General features: G+C 31.9%; 2 protein-coding genes across 7 annotated transcripts in view; one reads left to right on the top strand and one right to left on the bottom strand.

Moving 5' to 3' along the window:
- LOC140061199 (EH domain-binding protein 1-like) overlaps positions 1 to 17,356 on the bottom strand; it is a 65,437-nt gene that overhangs the window by 41,675 nt on the left and 6,406 nt on the right. For all 6 annotated transcript variants that reach the window (XM_072107699.1, XM_072107704.1, XM_072107700.1 and 3 more), the window contains exons 2-4: positions 13,977 to 14,026; positions 11,191 to 11,250; positions 9,043 to 9,210 (exon numbers count right to left, since the gene is read on the bottom strand). In XM_072107699.1, the coding sequence (XP_071963800.1) occupies positions 9,043 to 9,146 (104 nt within the window). In that variant the 5' untranslated portion in view covers positions 9,147 to 9,210; positions 11,191 to 11,250; positions 13,977 to 14,026. The remainder of the gene's footprint in view (positions 1 to 9,042; positions 9,211 to 11,190; positions 11,251 to 13,976; positions 14,027 to 17,356) is intronic.
- On the top strand, positions 2,073 to 4,535 carry LOC140060861 (uncharacterized). Its single transcript, XM_072107221.1, has 3 exons — positions 2,073 to 2,713; positions 2,806 to 3,645; positions 3,751 to 4,535. The coding sequence occupies exons 1-3, from the start codon at positions 2,073 to 2,075 to the stop codon at positions 4,013 to 4,015; spliced, it is 1,746 nt and encodes a 581-aa protein (XP_071963322.1). The 3' UTR covers positions 4,016 to 4,535.

Here is a 17,356-nt window from a genome sequence, read left to right as displayed (position 1 = left end):
AGGAATATATTAACTTAATACTCCATCTGTTTTGTAAGTTTCTGTTTTTAATTGGGAAAAAATAAAAGGGGAAAAAACCCTGCAATTAGCAAACATACTTATCATTGTCCAATAATAGGATTATTAAAAGTATAGTCCAAATCCATGTATAATGACAGAAATAATCATACAAACACACTTCTTTTATGTATAATTAAGATAATGATAATTAAAGGATCAACAATAGATAAATTGGCCATTATTATTGTTGGATTTAAATACAAGATGTCTAAGGCTCTGTCTACACTATAAAACTATATGTGCCCATATATACATGATGATATCATATCACTACCATATTTGGGCACATCAAACTTTTTTTGTCAAACTAGTTTGATAGTGTAGACAGAGCTTAAGTCATTACTTTAGACGGTAAAATGCTATCCAACATATTTGCAGTTGCATACAGTAGAAAACACAAATAAAGGAACAAATTCATGACCAGCCAAGTATCCACTTAAATAAGGGGTGGTCATATTGTTAACATTTTCATGGTAAAGTTTCCCCTTATAGTGGGGTGCCTTAAGGGAAAAAATGGTCAAAAACGTTACACGGATGACAAAGTTTTCAAATTTTGCACATATGTTCACTTGGACATACAGATTAAAAAAATCACTGTAGCCAAGAAAAAAAATGTATTTTATGACCATATTTGGAGTATTTTCAAAATGGCCGCCAAAACAAAATGATGGTCCATATCTTAGTAACCGGTAGGGGTACAGAGTTCATTTTAGTGTTAAATTGCTTAGAACACATATGTTTCTATTCACTCTAATACAACATTTTATTAGAAAATGGCCGGAATCATCATTTCCGGAATTGTGACCTTTGACCCTAGTATGGTCATATCTCGATAACTACTGACAGTAGAAACATGAGGTTGGTCTTAAAATATTCACAATATACATGTTAGTATTTGGTCTAACGAACTATTTTCCCCAAAAGTGACTGGAAATCATAATATTGACCTTTGACCCGATAACCTCAAATTTCGTTACCGAATGCGCATAACATCAAAATATTGGGCTTAAATTGTCAAAAATGTATATTTTTGTATTAATTAAGGTAATGACTGAATTTGTCAATTGACCAGAAGTAATTATATTAACTTTTGACTTAAATTTTGTTTTATATCACTACAACTAACTTCAGTGTTATAGAGAAGCAGTGCCTTTTCGACATAATCTATTTTTTAACGTTCCAAAGACCAGTTAAAATAAATCACAATATTTGTTATAATAGTTTCTATTTGAGAATAATAAATACTAATAATAACAATGATTTCATTATTTAAGGTCCATAGAACCCCTTTTATATACAATCAATTACTATAGTATTACCTAGACAAAGATTTCCCTCCAAAATGAGTATTCATAAAATCCGGCATTCTGATTGGCTAAAAGTTTATGAAGTCAAACGTGTTGACAGGTGGATAATTGCCAAGTGGTAAGTATTTTTATGCTTATAAAGCAGTTGTTGATTTCAAACAAGTGTTTTTATTAAATATATATATATTGATTTACCACTTTAAAGCATTAGGTTACCATTAATTTACTTTCTTGTTTCTTTTAAGCATTTAAATTGATTATCAATTAGGCTAGGCTAACACAGGCTCGTTGCTAGGCATACCTCCACGGCGAAAACGACTGTGGCAATGCAAAGCGGATGCCTCTCATAGGCCTAGCAAATGCTTAGTTACAGGGAGTCCCAAGTGTAGTTTTGTGAAAAATTATATTGCAATTACACATCATTATTAAATTTAACTTTAAATAATTTAAATAATTACAATTTTTTTTAATAACTTTAAATAATTGATGTAGGCTATAGGTTTAGGACCAATAGGTACAGGAATTGCTTCTTACACGTATTTTGGTTAAAACATGAATGATAGAAAATGAATAAAAGAAAAACATTCATATTTATTTTTTAACTATCAGGATTGTTATTTGTTTAAGTTTACTCTATATATTTCACAGAATTTATGTTCGAGACACTAGCCCTATGACTAGACTAGGTGTAAGTAAACACTTACAATGGACTGGTCAAGATGCCAGTCTGCTACATCGGAAAGTTTAAGGTGTTCACAAAAACGAGGAAACATTAATGCTAGATGTGTGTACGAAGCGTTTTTAAACAATGTAGACGGCTTTAAGCAACTACAAGCTTCACCACTTTCATTAGAATATGGAGACCATGGTACACCGGAGGCTTTTATTAAAAACGGTGCCTCGTGGCATCATTCTTGCCATTTGAAGTTCAACAACACTAAGCTGGAAAGGTTAAGAAAACATCAAGTAAAAGAAAACATAGATACGAAAGAGCGGTCTTCAAAAAGACAGAAAGTTGCAAGTCCTAGCAGAAATAACTGTATTTTCTGCAAAAAAGATACATTTCAAAAGCTTCATGAATACTCAAAGGTGTCACTGACAAAAATACTTCGAAGAATGGCGACAGAAATGAATGATTTTGATCTTCTTGCTACTATTTCGAATGGTGATTTAGTAGCTATTGCAGCAAAATACCACATGGATTGTTTGACGCAATTTAGAAATCGATATAGAAAACATCAAAGCAATACTTTGTCTTTTTCTAAAACAGAAAGAGATCGTGTGAAAGGCAGAGTGTTTGCAGAATTGGTTTCTTATGTAGAGGGATTAGTAGAAGAGGGAACATTGTTATTTCAATTATCACATTTACATTCTTGGTTTGAAGATCGTCTTCATCAATTTGGAGAGAATATATCATTTAATAAAACGCGCTTGAAAGAAATCCTTCTACAACATTTCGAAATGTTGTGTGGGATAGATATATTTCATCAAGCATTAAAGAATCTACTAGAGAGAAGAGAGGTAAAGGTGTACGCTTAAAAGTAGAACCAAAAACCAAGACACCTGTCAAGTGGAAAGACTTCCTTCTTAATTCCAAAAACAAAGAGGAACTATTCCTATATTTGTCTGAGTTAGTTGAACAACAATCATTTACAGACAACAAGAATGTGTACATAACAAAGGGTACATCAGTCATATCTAAAGGAAACAACATGAGTAACTCAACACAAGAAGAAGCAGATACCAGGATTGTAATTCATTTGGTGCACTCGTTGGAGCATGGTGCAAGACAAATCATGGTGCGAACAGTGGATACTGACATTATCATCATTCTAATTGGTCAATTTTTCAATCTTTGCCATCGATTTCCTGAACTGAAACTGTGGGTTGCATTCGGCACTGGTAATCACTTCTGTTACTATAACATCAACAACATGTGTAGACATCTAGGTGAAAGCATGGCATGCGCCCTTCCACTTTTCCATGCTTTTTCAGGTTGTGACACTACATCCTCATTTTTCGGTAAGAGTAAGAAGAGTGCTTGGAAAGCATGGAAATCATTTCCAGAGGCAACAGAGGCATTTCTTTCCATGTACAGACATCCTTTTCAACAAGTTGACTGTCTTTCTCTCAACTTCAAACATATTGAGCGGCTCACTATTCTTCTATACAACAAAAGCAGCATATCATTATCAGTAAATGAAGCCCGTCGAAATATGTTTTCACAGAAGAACAAGGATATTGCTCATGTTCCACCCACCCAGGTAATTAAAATTGAATGGTTGGAATACAATTAAACTTATACTTAGTGCATACTTTTTTTTATTCAACTAAACAGCATTGTTTGTACATTATATTACATTTATATTGTAGGATGCATTACTTATGTGAAAAGAGCCATATATCAAGGAGGTATATGGACCACTTGTCAGAATGCTGAACCAACTATTCCTACTCCAGAAGATTGGGGTTGGACATTAGAAGACACACATTGGAAGCCAGTTTGGATGACTAAACCAGAAGCAGCCAAGGCCTGCAATGAACTTATCAAATGTGGCTGCAAATCTGACCGTGGTTGTGTGACTTGCAAATGTGCCAAATCCAACCTCCCTTGTACAGAACTGTGCAGCTGCAAATGTCCCAGATAATATTACTCGTAATTGAATACAGACGATCCGTGTCAGAATTTATTATTTCTAAGACATAGTTAATACTTATTATTATTATTTATTTATTTTATTTTTTAATAACTGAGGTTTGAAATATAAAATGAAGAAGTGTAAACTGTAAATATAATACACTGCAAAACAGTTATATTAATTTATTGAAGCTTACAACTTGCAGAAAATAATCTGGAAATGTAATCACGCATAGTAAAATGTAACATTCCTCTACACATAACCAGGTAGGCCATATCTCTAGATACAACAATCTGAATCATTCTAAACAAACATATCATATGAAAAAGTAATTGTTTAAATTTGTTGAGAAAACAATGTATTGCGTGAAAAATAAGTGTTTGACGATTTACTGCCAATGTTGTAGTGATATAAAACAAAATTTAAGTCAAAAGTTAATATAATTACTTCTGGTCAATTGACAAATTCAGTCATTACCTTAATTAATACAAAAATATACATTTTTGACAATTTAAGCCCAATATTTTGATGTTATGCGCATTCAGTAACGAAATTTGAGGTTATCGGGTCAAAGGTCAATATTATGATTTCCAGTCACTTTTGGGAAAAATAGTTCGTTAGACCAAATACTAACATGTATATTGTGAATATTTTAAGACCAACCTCATGTTTCTACTGTCAGTAGTTATCGAGATATGACCATACTAGGGTCAAAGGTCACAATTCCGGAAATGATGATTCCGGCCATTTTCTAACAAAATGTTGTATTAGAGTGAATAGAAACATATGTGTTCTAAGCAATTTAACACTAAAATGAACTCTGTACCCCTACCGGTTACTAAGATATGGACCATCATTTTGTTTTGGCGGCCATTTTGAAAATACTCCAAATATGGTCATAAAATACATTTTTTTTCTTGGCTACAGTGATTTTTTTAATCTGTATGTCCAAGTGAACATATGTGCAAAATTTGAAAACTTTGTCATCCGTGTAACGTTTTTGACCCTAAGGCACCCCACTATTAGTAGGGTTCCACTGTATATACAGTACAGAATTATTAAAAGTAAAATACAAATATATGTTATATCCTTTAAAAATGCATTGATGATTAATCTTTAAACGAAAATAAGTTGAGTTAAAACAATAAGTTGGTACTAATCCATAGAAAGTACTTTCTCAATGTCTTTAGACGTTTTATAGACACATTTTCAGCTAGTGGTTTGAGAGTTTCACCAACAGAGGGCTCACTTCCAATTTTGCTTTTCCTCACAAACACTACTATAATTATATTACTATATTTATACTATAGGATAGTTTTAATATTATACAGAAAATTAAATAATGACAACAGAAAAAAATAGGGTATGGTTGTAACCTATTTTACAACATGACCGTTTTTAGAGGTGTTTACCACCTGTTGGTCCCGATCCTGTTAGTGGGAAGTTGAATAAATAAAAAAAAAATAAAAATAATCTCTGATCTGTTTTTTTTGACAATATAAAAGATTATAGATTTTGATGACCCAGGAGTCAGCAGGTCAGAGGTGATAAAGAGCGAACATTTTCCAAGTTTTGTTTCCACCCATGTAACAATATTTATGCCCAATGGGTCAAATATTCACTAAGGTAGTCTATTACGTAAAATAGGTGTTTAAAGTTTAATTATCAACATCACCGTGCACCCTGTTGGTATTCTTATAAACAAACATTTTACAAATGTGACAAAATGCACTTTAAGGTGTTTGAAATTGTCAAAAGGTACCAAAACACTTACTAAACTCTCCTGAGATACAGTAAGTGCTTTAATTTCCATGCTAATCATATTATTACAGGGAGTAGTAGAGTTAAATTATTCACTGCACTTGGTACAAATTCCAACAGACATAATTCAACAGTGTTGGAGTACATTCCAATGGAAACTGCTGCATTATGAACATTAATTAAACATCATTATTATTTTTTATATAACACCTAAATAAATTCATGTAATTTGATTGGACGATTGTGGGTCACATGGCGTGCAATAGTACGCACTATTTAACAATCGTTTTTTTTTTGTCGTGTACGGAAAAAAAATCTTTTTTGGTTACAGAAAATATTTGTTGAATAAAAGCATTACTTTAGAAATCAAACAGTGCTGCTTTTTTGTATTTTCGCCACGATGATAATCTCATATTTTTAGAGAGATATGTACTAATTTATCGTTTGTGTGATTTTGATTAATTAATGGGAAACACTCTACAAGACATGGAATCGTTGAAAAAAAACATAATTAGTCTAGATCAGTTTCAGTTGCCTGGCGAAGTTTGTAATTATTATTATTATAATATCAAAATTTATAAAGCGTCAATTCAAAGACCGAGGTACAAAATCAATGGCGCTATGTATGTTAGAGGTCGAAAAAATAAGTTTTGAGCAATTTTTTAAATAAGGCAACAGAAGAGCAGTGTTTAATTTGTGCGGGGAGTGAATTCCAGAGTGTGGGTGCTGCAAAAGAAAACGATCTATGATCAAAGTTTTAGTAGCTATGCGTGGAACAGAGAGTAAGATATCATCAGATGATCTAAGAGTCCGTCCAGGAACATAAATGGTGATTAATTGACTAATGTACGCAGGTTGATTAAAAAGAAGTGCTTTAAATTTAAGGTATTATTTGTACCATTCCACTCATAAACATTCATTATTTGTACCATTCCACTCATAAACATTAATTATTTGTACCATTCCACTCATAAACATTCATTATTTGTACCATTCCACTCATAAACATTCATTATTTGTACCATTCCACTCATAAACATTCATTATTTGTACCATTCCACTCATAAACATTCATTATTTGTATATTATGTCACAAAACAATAATGTTCCATAACACGTAACAGTATACCATATTCTCCTATATCTACAAAACGACGATGCCCGACATCTTGACTCGTTGGTGCTGTCTGAGTTGAATCCTGACGAGACAATTCGTCTTGAGATAGCGTCGGCCTTTAGTAGTTTTTAGGTCGGCAGGAGAACATTAAAGAAACTTAAGAAACCTTGTATTTTGTAGGGAAATACAGCTTCAATTGGACTACAGTAAAGTATTGTATACCTAGCAGTGATAACAAACAACAAAACAATTGATACAGTGTAAATGCATAGTGTTAAAGTCCATGGGATATAATTATGGGCTAGCTAAATTTAGAATTGATCATAAACCGAGATGCAGCAAATAGGGTGAAACAGGTGATACTAAAATAGGCCCTACGGTGAGTCATATCCTAAATGAAAATAGACAGAAGCAAGATTTTTATGAAATACTAGGCACAACACAGCACCAAATAAAGCGATAGAGCATAACAACCTTCTGCACATGCTCACAGATAAATAAACAATGTGATAGCTTCCTTGCCAAGTTTTGCAATTGAAAAAAAAAAGTTGTCAAATTTGCGGAAGGTATCACAAGGCGCAGATTGGTTTAGCCACGTGAAGTTGATTGTTAAACATTACTACATATTTGAAAAGGAACAACAAATGTTGGACAATATTTAATTCATATTCAAAAGCAGATGTGTGCTCTAAAGAGTGTCTATTTCGTCTTTTGTCACAAATTATATCATTTATAAATATGGGTTGGGGATATACTCGGATGTAATGACAAACAGTTTCATAGAATTCTGCACTTCCTGAGCTGCTATTTAGCTTGACATAATAAATGAGAAAGCAATTCTGACAGATGAAACCCAAACAATAAATAAATAAAAGGACTATAAAAACTGAAAATTATTATTTTTTGTAGTAAAAATGTGAATGCACTGTAAAATAACTGTTAATTTCAGCTGAATGTGTTGTCTGGTGTTACTGAGAAGAAACACACTCTTACAGAATTTCAACTTTACAGAGTTTTACATTTTATAATGTCAGTTGACAGAATATCACCTTATATTGTAGAATAAATGTCACCTTACAGAATATTACGTTATAGAGTGTCACCTTACAGAATGTCAGTTACAGAAAATCACATTATAAAATGTCACATACAGAAAGTCACCTTATAGAATGTCACCTTACAGAATGTCAGCTACAGAATATCACCTTATAGAATGTCACCTTAGAGAATGTCACCTTACAGAATGTCAGTTACAGATCACATTATAGAATGTCACCTTTTAGAATGTCACCTTACAGAATGTCAGTTACAGACTATCACATTAGAGAATGTCAGTTACAGAATGTCACTTACAGAATATTACCTTATATAATGTCACCTTACAGAATGTCAGTTACAGAATAAATCACATTATATAATGTCACCTTAGAGAATGTCAGTTACAGAATATCACCTCACAGAATGTCACCTCACAGAATATCACCTCACAGAATGTCACCTAATACAGAATGTCATTTACAGAATATCACCTTATAGAATGTTACCTTACACAGAATGTCAGTTACAGAATATATCACCTTATAGAATGTCACCTTATAGAATGTCAGTTACAGAATATATCACCTTATAGAATGTCACCTTACAGAATGTCATTTACAGAATATATCACCTTATAGAATGTTACCTTACAGAATGTCACTTTATTGAAAGTCACCTTACAATACATAATATAATCTTACTATGAAATAACAATTTCAAAATTACTCATTTCACTTTAATTTTTATAAATTGTTAACTCCTTTTATTTTCGATACCTATTAAATACATCAGTTGGATACGCACTATCATCACTGTAACAAACTACTTGTTTTCATACTGTACAGCTTGCTCACAACCATTTTTATAGTGCCTTAGGGGGCCCTTAAATGGACACCTATTGCAACAAGGTGCTATGAAAAGTGCTATTCTTACTATTATGGATAGCCTTTAATAATATTATGTTTCTGACAAAATGAACAGCTACCTGTATTCATCTGAATGAATATTATAATAATAATATTATTAATATTTGTTCCTATTTCAGGGAGCAAGGCATGATAATTTTAATAGAGGGTGGGTGGGGAGGATGTAAAACAATTTTATACAACTAAAAACTTACCATTTCTTAGTTGCTTTGAGTTGCAGTTCATGGTATGAGCAGGTAAACTTAAACTTTGCAGCCCGTTTCCCGACCCGCTGTAATCTTTTCCAAACAGAAGACATAGCTGCAGACAGTTATCGGCTCATCACTCAAAAACGATCAAAGAATTTGTTGTTTACGCTGCATCTGGAAAAAAAAAAGGTTCAATAAGCTTTACTTAGAAAGAACAAGTTAAATTTAAATAGATGATAGTGTCAGATAAAGATTTTTTCCCCGAAAATGTATGATCTCAAATTGTCCCTTTACATGCTGCAGGCACTATTAGTATAATACGCTCTCAATAAGAGTAGAGCACATTCAGGTATATTTTACGATTCAAATACATTTTAGTGTGATAATCCGTAGCCTCAACAATCTAATGTCACATATTCAACAATTCTTAACAAACTTAATGCAATATTTGATTTGTTAACACAATATGTCAAATACATGCATAATTAATAAGTATAATAACAAATATGATAATTACATCATTTAGACAATAATTGTGGTAATATTTTAGTTTGTCTACAGTTGAATTTAACAATTAATGTCATATGTTTACAAAAGATGAATTTGAATAAAAATGAATACAACACATTCATAACTGTATCATCGTCAACTTGAGTTTAAACAATAATTGTGGTGTACAGTATTTTAGTTTTATATTGGCGTTTGTTTACATTTGAATTTAATAATTAATATCATATGTTTACAAAAGATGAATTTGAATAAATTAATATAATCACATTCATAACTGTATCATCGTCTACTTGAGTTTTTTTTTTTTCATAAAGACAGTTGATAAATAATTTAGTGAGGTTTGGTGTGTGGGAATATACACACAAAGATACGGACATTGATTTAAAGTTGGGGTGTGCTTTTTAGCCTAGGGTTGGCTTATACATGCATCTGCATGGTAATGTTACAATTATGAGCATTCACTGGCTAAACCCAGGGGCTTCAGAGCATGAGAATCCTAAATGCAACTACCTGGTATTGGAGGGCAACTAAAGCCTGTTTTCCAGGCTACATAACGCTATGGCTAGTTGCGTTGAATTTTCGAATCGTTAAAGTTGAACATAAATAATGATAACAGTGATTGAGCCGGACTGCTAATATTTATACATTATACGTTCATCGTTTTTTCTTGGTTCTATTTTTGACCCATGCATTAATGCCACTGGTTAGCGGTTCCATAAAATAAAGTATGTCTATTACTTCAACTGTAAATTTGATTCAAATTTCACAAGATTGGAATATAATGATAAAATGTCAAAGCCTTCTTAACGAAGTAATAACGTAGTAATAGAGTTAATCATAAACAGACAATCTTAAATTTCACAAGATTTCTATTGAGCATTGGTCAAACGAGAAACGCAAGAGTTTTAATTTGTCTAGGGATAAAACCTACGAATTAATTAATAACGAATGAGAGAGTCTGTGGTCAAATTTCAAATTGGTCAAATGGTCAAAGCAGGGATTAGCTTAAAGATTATCCAATTGTGGTACTATTTAAGAATATTAACCAAATCAATCAATTTTATAATTGGTAATTGATTTGGTGTGTCTCTTGTGTCACTGATCACTGATATAAATTAAACCTTTTCATTTTTTCATCTCCCAATTTAAACCTCTCCAGTGTTAAATTTACCATGGAAAGAGGGTGTGTAGCACAGTGTTGGACCTTAGACTACTGATCATGAGATCGTGGTTCGAATCCAACTCTCGTCGCATTGCTTTTATCATTATGCAAGATACTTTACTTATGTTTGCCTCTCTCCACCCAGGTGTATAAATTGGTACCCAGTTACATCAAAATACAACTTTGCGCTGATTACTAGCTGCATTATGGGAGTTTCCAAAAAATGTTTCATTAAAAAAAATGACTAGGGTAATAATATGAAGCGCTTAGAAGCAGTGTAATAAGCACTATATATAAACGAATATTATTATTAAAGTAGTCAGTTTTAAAATGTGGCTGCTTTAGGCCATGATGGTAAGATACTGAAATGAGGTGCTCCTCAAACATTTTCGTCAATCAGGTTTATTTGTGACACCCCTATTTAGGGGACAACCCTATTAATGTTATATTCATATAGTGCATTCCACAAACAATTTACTTACATGGTTATACACTTTTTATCTTCTTGTCAGTTATCGAAATACAGTATTGTCCAATCAAATCTGAAAGATAAAAAATATAGTAATAAAACCAACATTATCTATGTTTGTCTTTCCTTGCGATTGTGCGAATTGACACATAACAAGGTTCACCCCTTTTACAAGGTTATCTAGAATTAAATCATTAACTTAACATTGCTTTCTACATGTATACATGAATGTTAAATTATCATTTTAATTTCCCAGACTAATAAACCAAAATTCTTAATTCTATAATGACAATTGAATACAATTCAAATAAATTCCTAAAGGATTGCCCTTGGATTTCCAGGAAATGAAGTGATACATAAGCTAATCGACGGAGATTTTCCATATCCCTTGCGCAAATCGGGGAAACAATTCATCGTACAATTAGTATAACAAGTCATCAAATTAGGTCGGACAATGAAACCAATAATGTAAACAACAACTGATATTTCTGTTTCTTTCTCCTTAATTCACCATGGAGTGTAAATAGGTACATTTTAATAAGGTCATGGATACAACAAAAATGTAACCTATTACAGTAGAACCTTCATTTTACGTACGGTACGGGACCGAAAGGCGTACGTAAAACAAGAGATTCGTAAAATCAAGGTTGACCTTAAATTGACCCCAAATATGTAGAGATCGTAGCTATAAAGGCTACCGTGTTTGCCTACTTTACTGTACAGCATGCAGGTGGTCACTAGCTAGGCCTTGCCTAGACTATTCAGTCCAGGCTAGCAGGCCTAGCAAGATGTGAGGCCTAACTAAAAAAGTACACAGTATATACAGCCTGTGCGCTTAATATCAATAATGTTCTTGTATTTTCTATCAATAAAAACGGTCGCTGCTGTAGGAGGAATGCACGTGTGTAGCTTGTCTTACACAGCAGAATTCCTTACACAGCCATGGCTTTGTTTGAAAATGCCCTCAATGTAAGAAAATGATGACGTCATTGGTTATTTTAAGCATACGTAAAATCCAGGGTACGTAAAATCCAGGGAACGTAAAATTAGGGTACGTAAAACACAGGTTCTACTGTACACACAAAATAAAACCCTTAATACATTTGCTTGCTTTAAGCTTGATTCCCACTAGAACGTAACGCAAGGACGTAAACTAAAGCTTGATTCCCACTAGAACGTAACGCAAGGACGTAAATGCAACGCAAGCGTTTTAACCAGTGACCAGCAAAGTTATAGACAGTTAGCAATCACAAGCGAATAAGTCATCGCTTGTGATTGGTCAATTCACTTGCGTTGCGTTACGTCCTTGCGTTGCGTCGCTAGTGGGAACCACGCTTAAGTGAGTAAAAAGATCATTGCAATCTTTCAATATACTTGTCTTTAATGTCAACTATTGAGACTGCTTTTTTTTTTCTTTCTCTTTACTTCACCATGGAATGTAAATAGGTACATTTTAATAAGGTCAGTTTAAAATTTAACATATTACGTACAAAATGTAACCCTTAATTGTACATTTGCTTGCATAAGTGTGTAAAAAAATTATTTTTATCTCTATCATAGGTTGTAAATTGGTACATTTTCATTATAGTCACAACGCAATTTTAAAATGAGATATTATTGTAAATATTTCCATGTACAATAAGTCTTGATCAATATGAAGTACAGGAAACCGTGAATATAAGCTATTAATACAAGTTATTTATAGTTAGCTGGAACATTAATATCTGCATATAAATTGACACCTTTACCTTTTCTTTATGTTCTCTCTCCGTCAGTTCTCAATGAGCAAGTCTTTATAATTATAATATCACATAGAAATACGGAAAAGAATTAGGAAGCAAAAAAGATATAGGCTAGTAAAACATGGGACTAGTTCAAAAGAAAGAGAAATTATCGACTGTCCACTGAGGGGAAGTGACAATTATGATTATGACAAAGGGTTTTTAATAATTATGTCCCTGACCGTTTGACATAAATCAGCTGATTAAAGACTCGCTTTTAAACTGAAATACAAAAAAACTATAAAAATGAGGATCTTACAAAATATTTACTGTTTCTGCTAATTAGAATAATGAAAAATGTAGATTTGCGAGTTCGGTGATAAAGTTTGTCAAAATGTCTTGTTTTTTTGACAATTTCTATGTTGATGGTGCTACGGTCACTCTCAAAAATATTACGGACACTCTCTCTTTGCGCAGGGTTTACATATTGGTAATGATCTCATCAACAGTACACTGGAAAAGGAGAGAACACATAAAGATCCATCTTACCTCTTTTATAGTTGGCATCTAAAGCTCTGTCTACCATGTCAAACTAGTTTGACAACAGAAGTGTGTTGTAACCTAATATGGTAGTGATATGCCCAAACAAGGTAGTGATATGACATCTTGTCCATATATGGGCATACCACATTTTGTTGTCACATAAACTTTAAAAGTGCAGACACATCTTTAGATAGTTGTTCTTAAATACTGTACCTTTATAATTAACAGAATAATGTATCACAAACCTGCCTTATCACATCATTGGGCTCATAAACTTCTATATTAATCACAAATTAAACTCATACATTATTGCAGTAAAAATTTAGTTACTGCAGCAAAATAATTTTAACATGACCCCCTTAATCCTCTTATTGATTAATGTATACTTTTTTTTATCAGCAATTGCCTTGTTATTAATTTTATTATTTATTATGTTTACCTCATTTTCTTGAAGTTGAATTGAATTGAATTGAATGTCCTCACAATCAATATTAGAAATAGTTTGAAATAAAATAAAGATAATAAATATAATTACCTATAGTATAGAACTAGTACTCACAACATCAGTAGTAAGGAACAACAAACCTGAAAAGAGAATCAGAAATCAATGGTAAAATCAACTATCATAACATCCCAGTGAACATACATAGAATATAGTGTGGCTGAGTCAATACTTATAGCACTGTGTAACACAACAAGCCAGGATATGCTGTATGGGTATCATTACATTAATTATTTGGGTTGGGCTTTCATTGAATGAATAAGGAATGTTATAGATTTATTTTTATATATTTAATGTGTTTTCGTCTGGTGAAGATATACATTTCTCACAGCATCCTGTAATAATTATCCTAAAATAAAATATGCCCTAAAGCTCTGTCTACACTATCAAACTTGATGTGACAAAACAAAAGTGATGTGATGATGTCATACTGTATCACTTCCATATTTGGGCATATCACTACAATATTTAGATACATCACACTTTCTACAGTTTGAGAGTGTAGACAGAGCTTAGGCCTAATTTCTTGTGGAAGAATAGTATTAATTAGTACAATATTTTGATTGTAATGCAATCTAACCCACTATTATTTTTCTATATTGTTAAAATATATTCTCTCGTTCATTTATGAGAAGTTTTACTATACTGTAATAAAAACATTTGAACACTTGTTCTACTTTAAAAAAAATCTAATTATCTTATTTCAGTGATGTACAGTAGCCACAAGAAAGTAGTGCGGTTTTCGCAAGAAAAGTAAACCATTCCTGTTGAAGCCACAGAGTTGTCATGTCAATAGGCTTCTGTGAAAAAGTGGTCAGGTTGAAACCTTACCAACCATACTGGTGGCTACGGCCCTGTATTTGGCTTCCGTACATAGTTCTATGATGAATCAAATTAAATCTAACAATGATAATGTTATTTTCCAGGTAAACAATGATGTATTATCTTGTTGGCTCATCCTAATTTTGTTAACGATAACTCAACAAAATGTGAATCAATATTAAACGAATGACAAAAGAAAAACATATTCTTTATGTAAAATTGATTTTATTGTGAATTAATACTCAATGTATTGTGTGGATGTTTCTGAGAAACGCCCAATATTACGCATAATTAATATTATCACCAAAGATATACTTTCCCGATTGCTGTTTACATACTGTACATTTTGTGTTGCGTTATACAAAACTAACCTAGAGTACTAAACCGCTGATGTGCTAAAAGATTGAAATATAGTATGGTACAGGCTAGTGAATATTACTGTAAAATGTACAATTTACTACACTTTTGATGAATGTTTAATGTAGAGAGAAATTGGAAACCATCCGACTGATAATGTTATTAAATAAATTATCAAATAAATTAAGCATTAAGAATGTTAAATCAGTGATAGTGAACAAAATTGACTGAAGCATGATTTAACATTATTGGCTGGGAGAAAGAAATAAATAAAAATGTAGATGTTTTGCTGTACCATACTGATGGTGTTAAAAAGTCTGAGTCGCTATCAAATCAAATTCTAAAAATATCAATGAAAACCTCAATGGTCTAATGGTTAGGACACATGCATATTAAGCAGAAGGTTCTAAGTTCAAATCTCAGTTTGGGCATTTTTTCCTCATTCTCATATATTTAATTTTCATTCTATCACCGGGCATTTTACTGCAGAATTTCTTCTCTGTCTAAAGTATATTAAGTGTGATATAATGATAAAATGTACTGATCTTAATCAAATATCAATTCAAAATACATTTTGATGACATAATCGGAGCAGATTAGTTATGCAAATTACTTCCAAAATTGTCTGAGCGGTTAATTAAGATGTCTGATTAGTCTAATTCATAGTACACTTGAGATCTGCATACAATTATCAAAATGAATTGTACAATGAAAATCTAAAGCTCTGTCTACATTATCAAACATCATCATGTCCATATATGGGCACATTGCATTTTTTTGTCACATAAAGTTTGATAGTGTAGACAGAGATTAATACTAAACTGACCTGAATTCAGTGACGTGGCTTTATCATTTCCCAGTTAAAATCAAATGTAACACTGTCTACAAAACAGCTGAGAAAATTATCCTAGGTTTCTGATTTAGTAATCAAATAATTTTTCTTTTGGATGATCCAAAGAGAATAAAACATATGTTTTTGCTCTAGCTTTCGCTGGTTCAATGATGCAGCTTAATCATGAGTGAGTCTATGTGACTTGGAATTGTTACCATGAGATCACGTATTTTGATACAATTTTGCAGATTTAAAAATAAAAACTTGAACTTTAAAAATCATGCCATTTAAAAATAGTATCTAGTTTTGATAAGGTTTAATTAAGAGCTATAGTTTATAACCCGTGTACTACTTTTTAAAAGCGTAGTTCAAACTAAATTCAATAACATTTAAATAATTAATACAAAAATCTCCTTTCGGCATGTTATATTTTTTATTATTGTTTTCCGTTACTGTTAAATTATATATTAATTTTATTTCCTCTAATTTAAACAATTTATAAAGATGTAATGATAGATAAGGATGCTATAAATGAATCATCCATATTTAATAAATCTAAAAATTATTAAATAAATCTAAACTTTAAAATACAGTAGCCAACTTTGGGAAATTCTTATTAATAAGATTTTTTTGCTAAATGAACAAGGGTCAATAATTAAAATAATATTAAGGGGCAATATAAACACTACTACAGCAAACCCATATTTATGGGACACACATTATACAGACACTTTTCTATGTGAAGGGGAAATATTGGCCAATACACATTCAATGGACACTTTCCTGTGAAACAAACTAGGGTAATAAATTTTGTAACAAAATAAATGAATAAATATTGCACCAATTCAGAATTTGCTGTAACTGCGATTTTTTGTATCCTTATTATTCGTTCAGATCTCAAACTTGACCTAATTTTGCATGATTCTTTACTGACATAGACATGACCTTTAAGAGGAAAACTAATGCTTTCAATGCAGTATGGTAAAGCAGTAGCCTGTAAAGGAACTATCTTTTAACCACATCCAGCCATTTCCAGGATGGAAGTAGTAGGCTAAAGAAAAACCATATTTTATGTACTGTAGTATATTATATGACTGTTATCAAACATAAAATAATCACTATCATTATTAATATTATTAAGAGTCTCAATATATATTTTTTCTTTATTACGATACTTCTATTATTTTAAAGTTATTTTAAGTAAAACTCGTTCTTTGGGTCATTTCGTATTAAGGGGACAAATTCACATGCAATAAATGAGAGCAACACTACATCTAACTCTTTAGGAGGAACTCTGTTGGGTCCCTTTAATAGAGTGTCTACTCTATTTCTAATAATTATCAATTTGAAATTAAAGAGAGAACATTACTGTATTCTATAAGGAGAAGTATCATCTTGTTTT

Source organism: Antedon mediterranea, chromosome 10 (genome assembly GCF_964355755.1).
Source record: "Antedon mediterranea chromosome 10, ecAntMedi1.1, whole genome shotgun sequence".
Classification (NCBI taxonomy): Eukaryota; Metazoa; Echinodermata; class Crinoidea; order Comatulida; family Antedonidae; genus Antedon; species Antedon mediterranea.
The sequence above is the reverse complement of the archived record's forward strand: the minus strand, read 5'-3'. Positions and strand labels throughout refer to the sequence as shown.

Excerpts from the sequence above, each read along its gene's own strand:
- LOC140060861 (XM_072107221.1), top strand. The coding sequence starts at position 2,073 with ATGGACTGGTCAAGATGCCAGTCTGCTACATCGGAAAGTTTAAGGTGT. Across the intron at positions 2,714-2,805 it reads TTAGTAGAAGAGGGAACATT|AAATCCTTCTACAACATTTC; the intron begins GTTATTTCAATT and ends CGCGCTTGAAAG. Across the intron at positions 3,646-3,750 it reads ACCCAGGTAATTAAAATTGA|TTATGTGAAAAGAGCCATAT; the intron begins ATGGTTGGAATA and ends AGGATGCATTAC.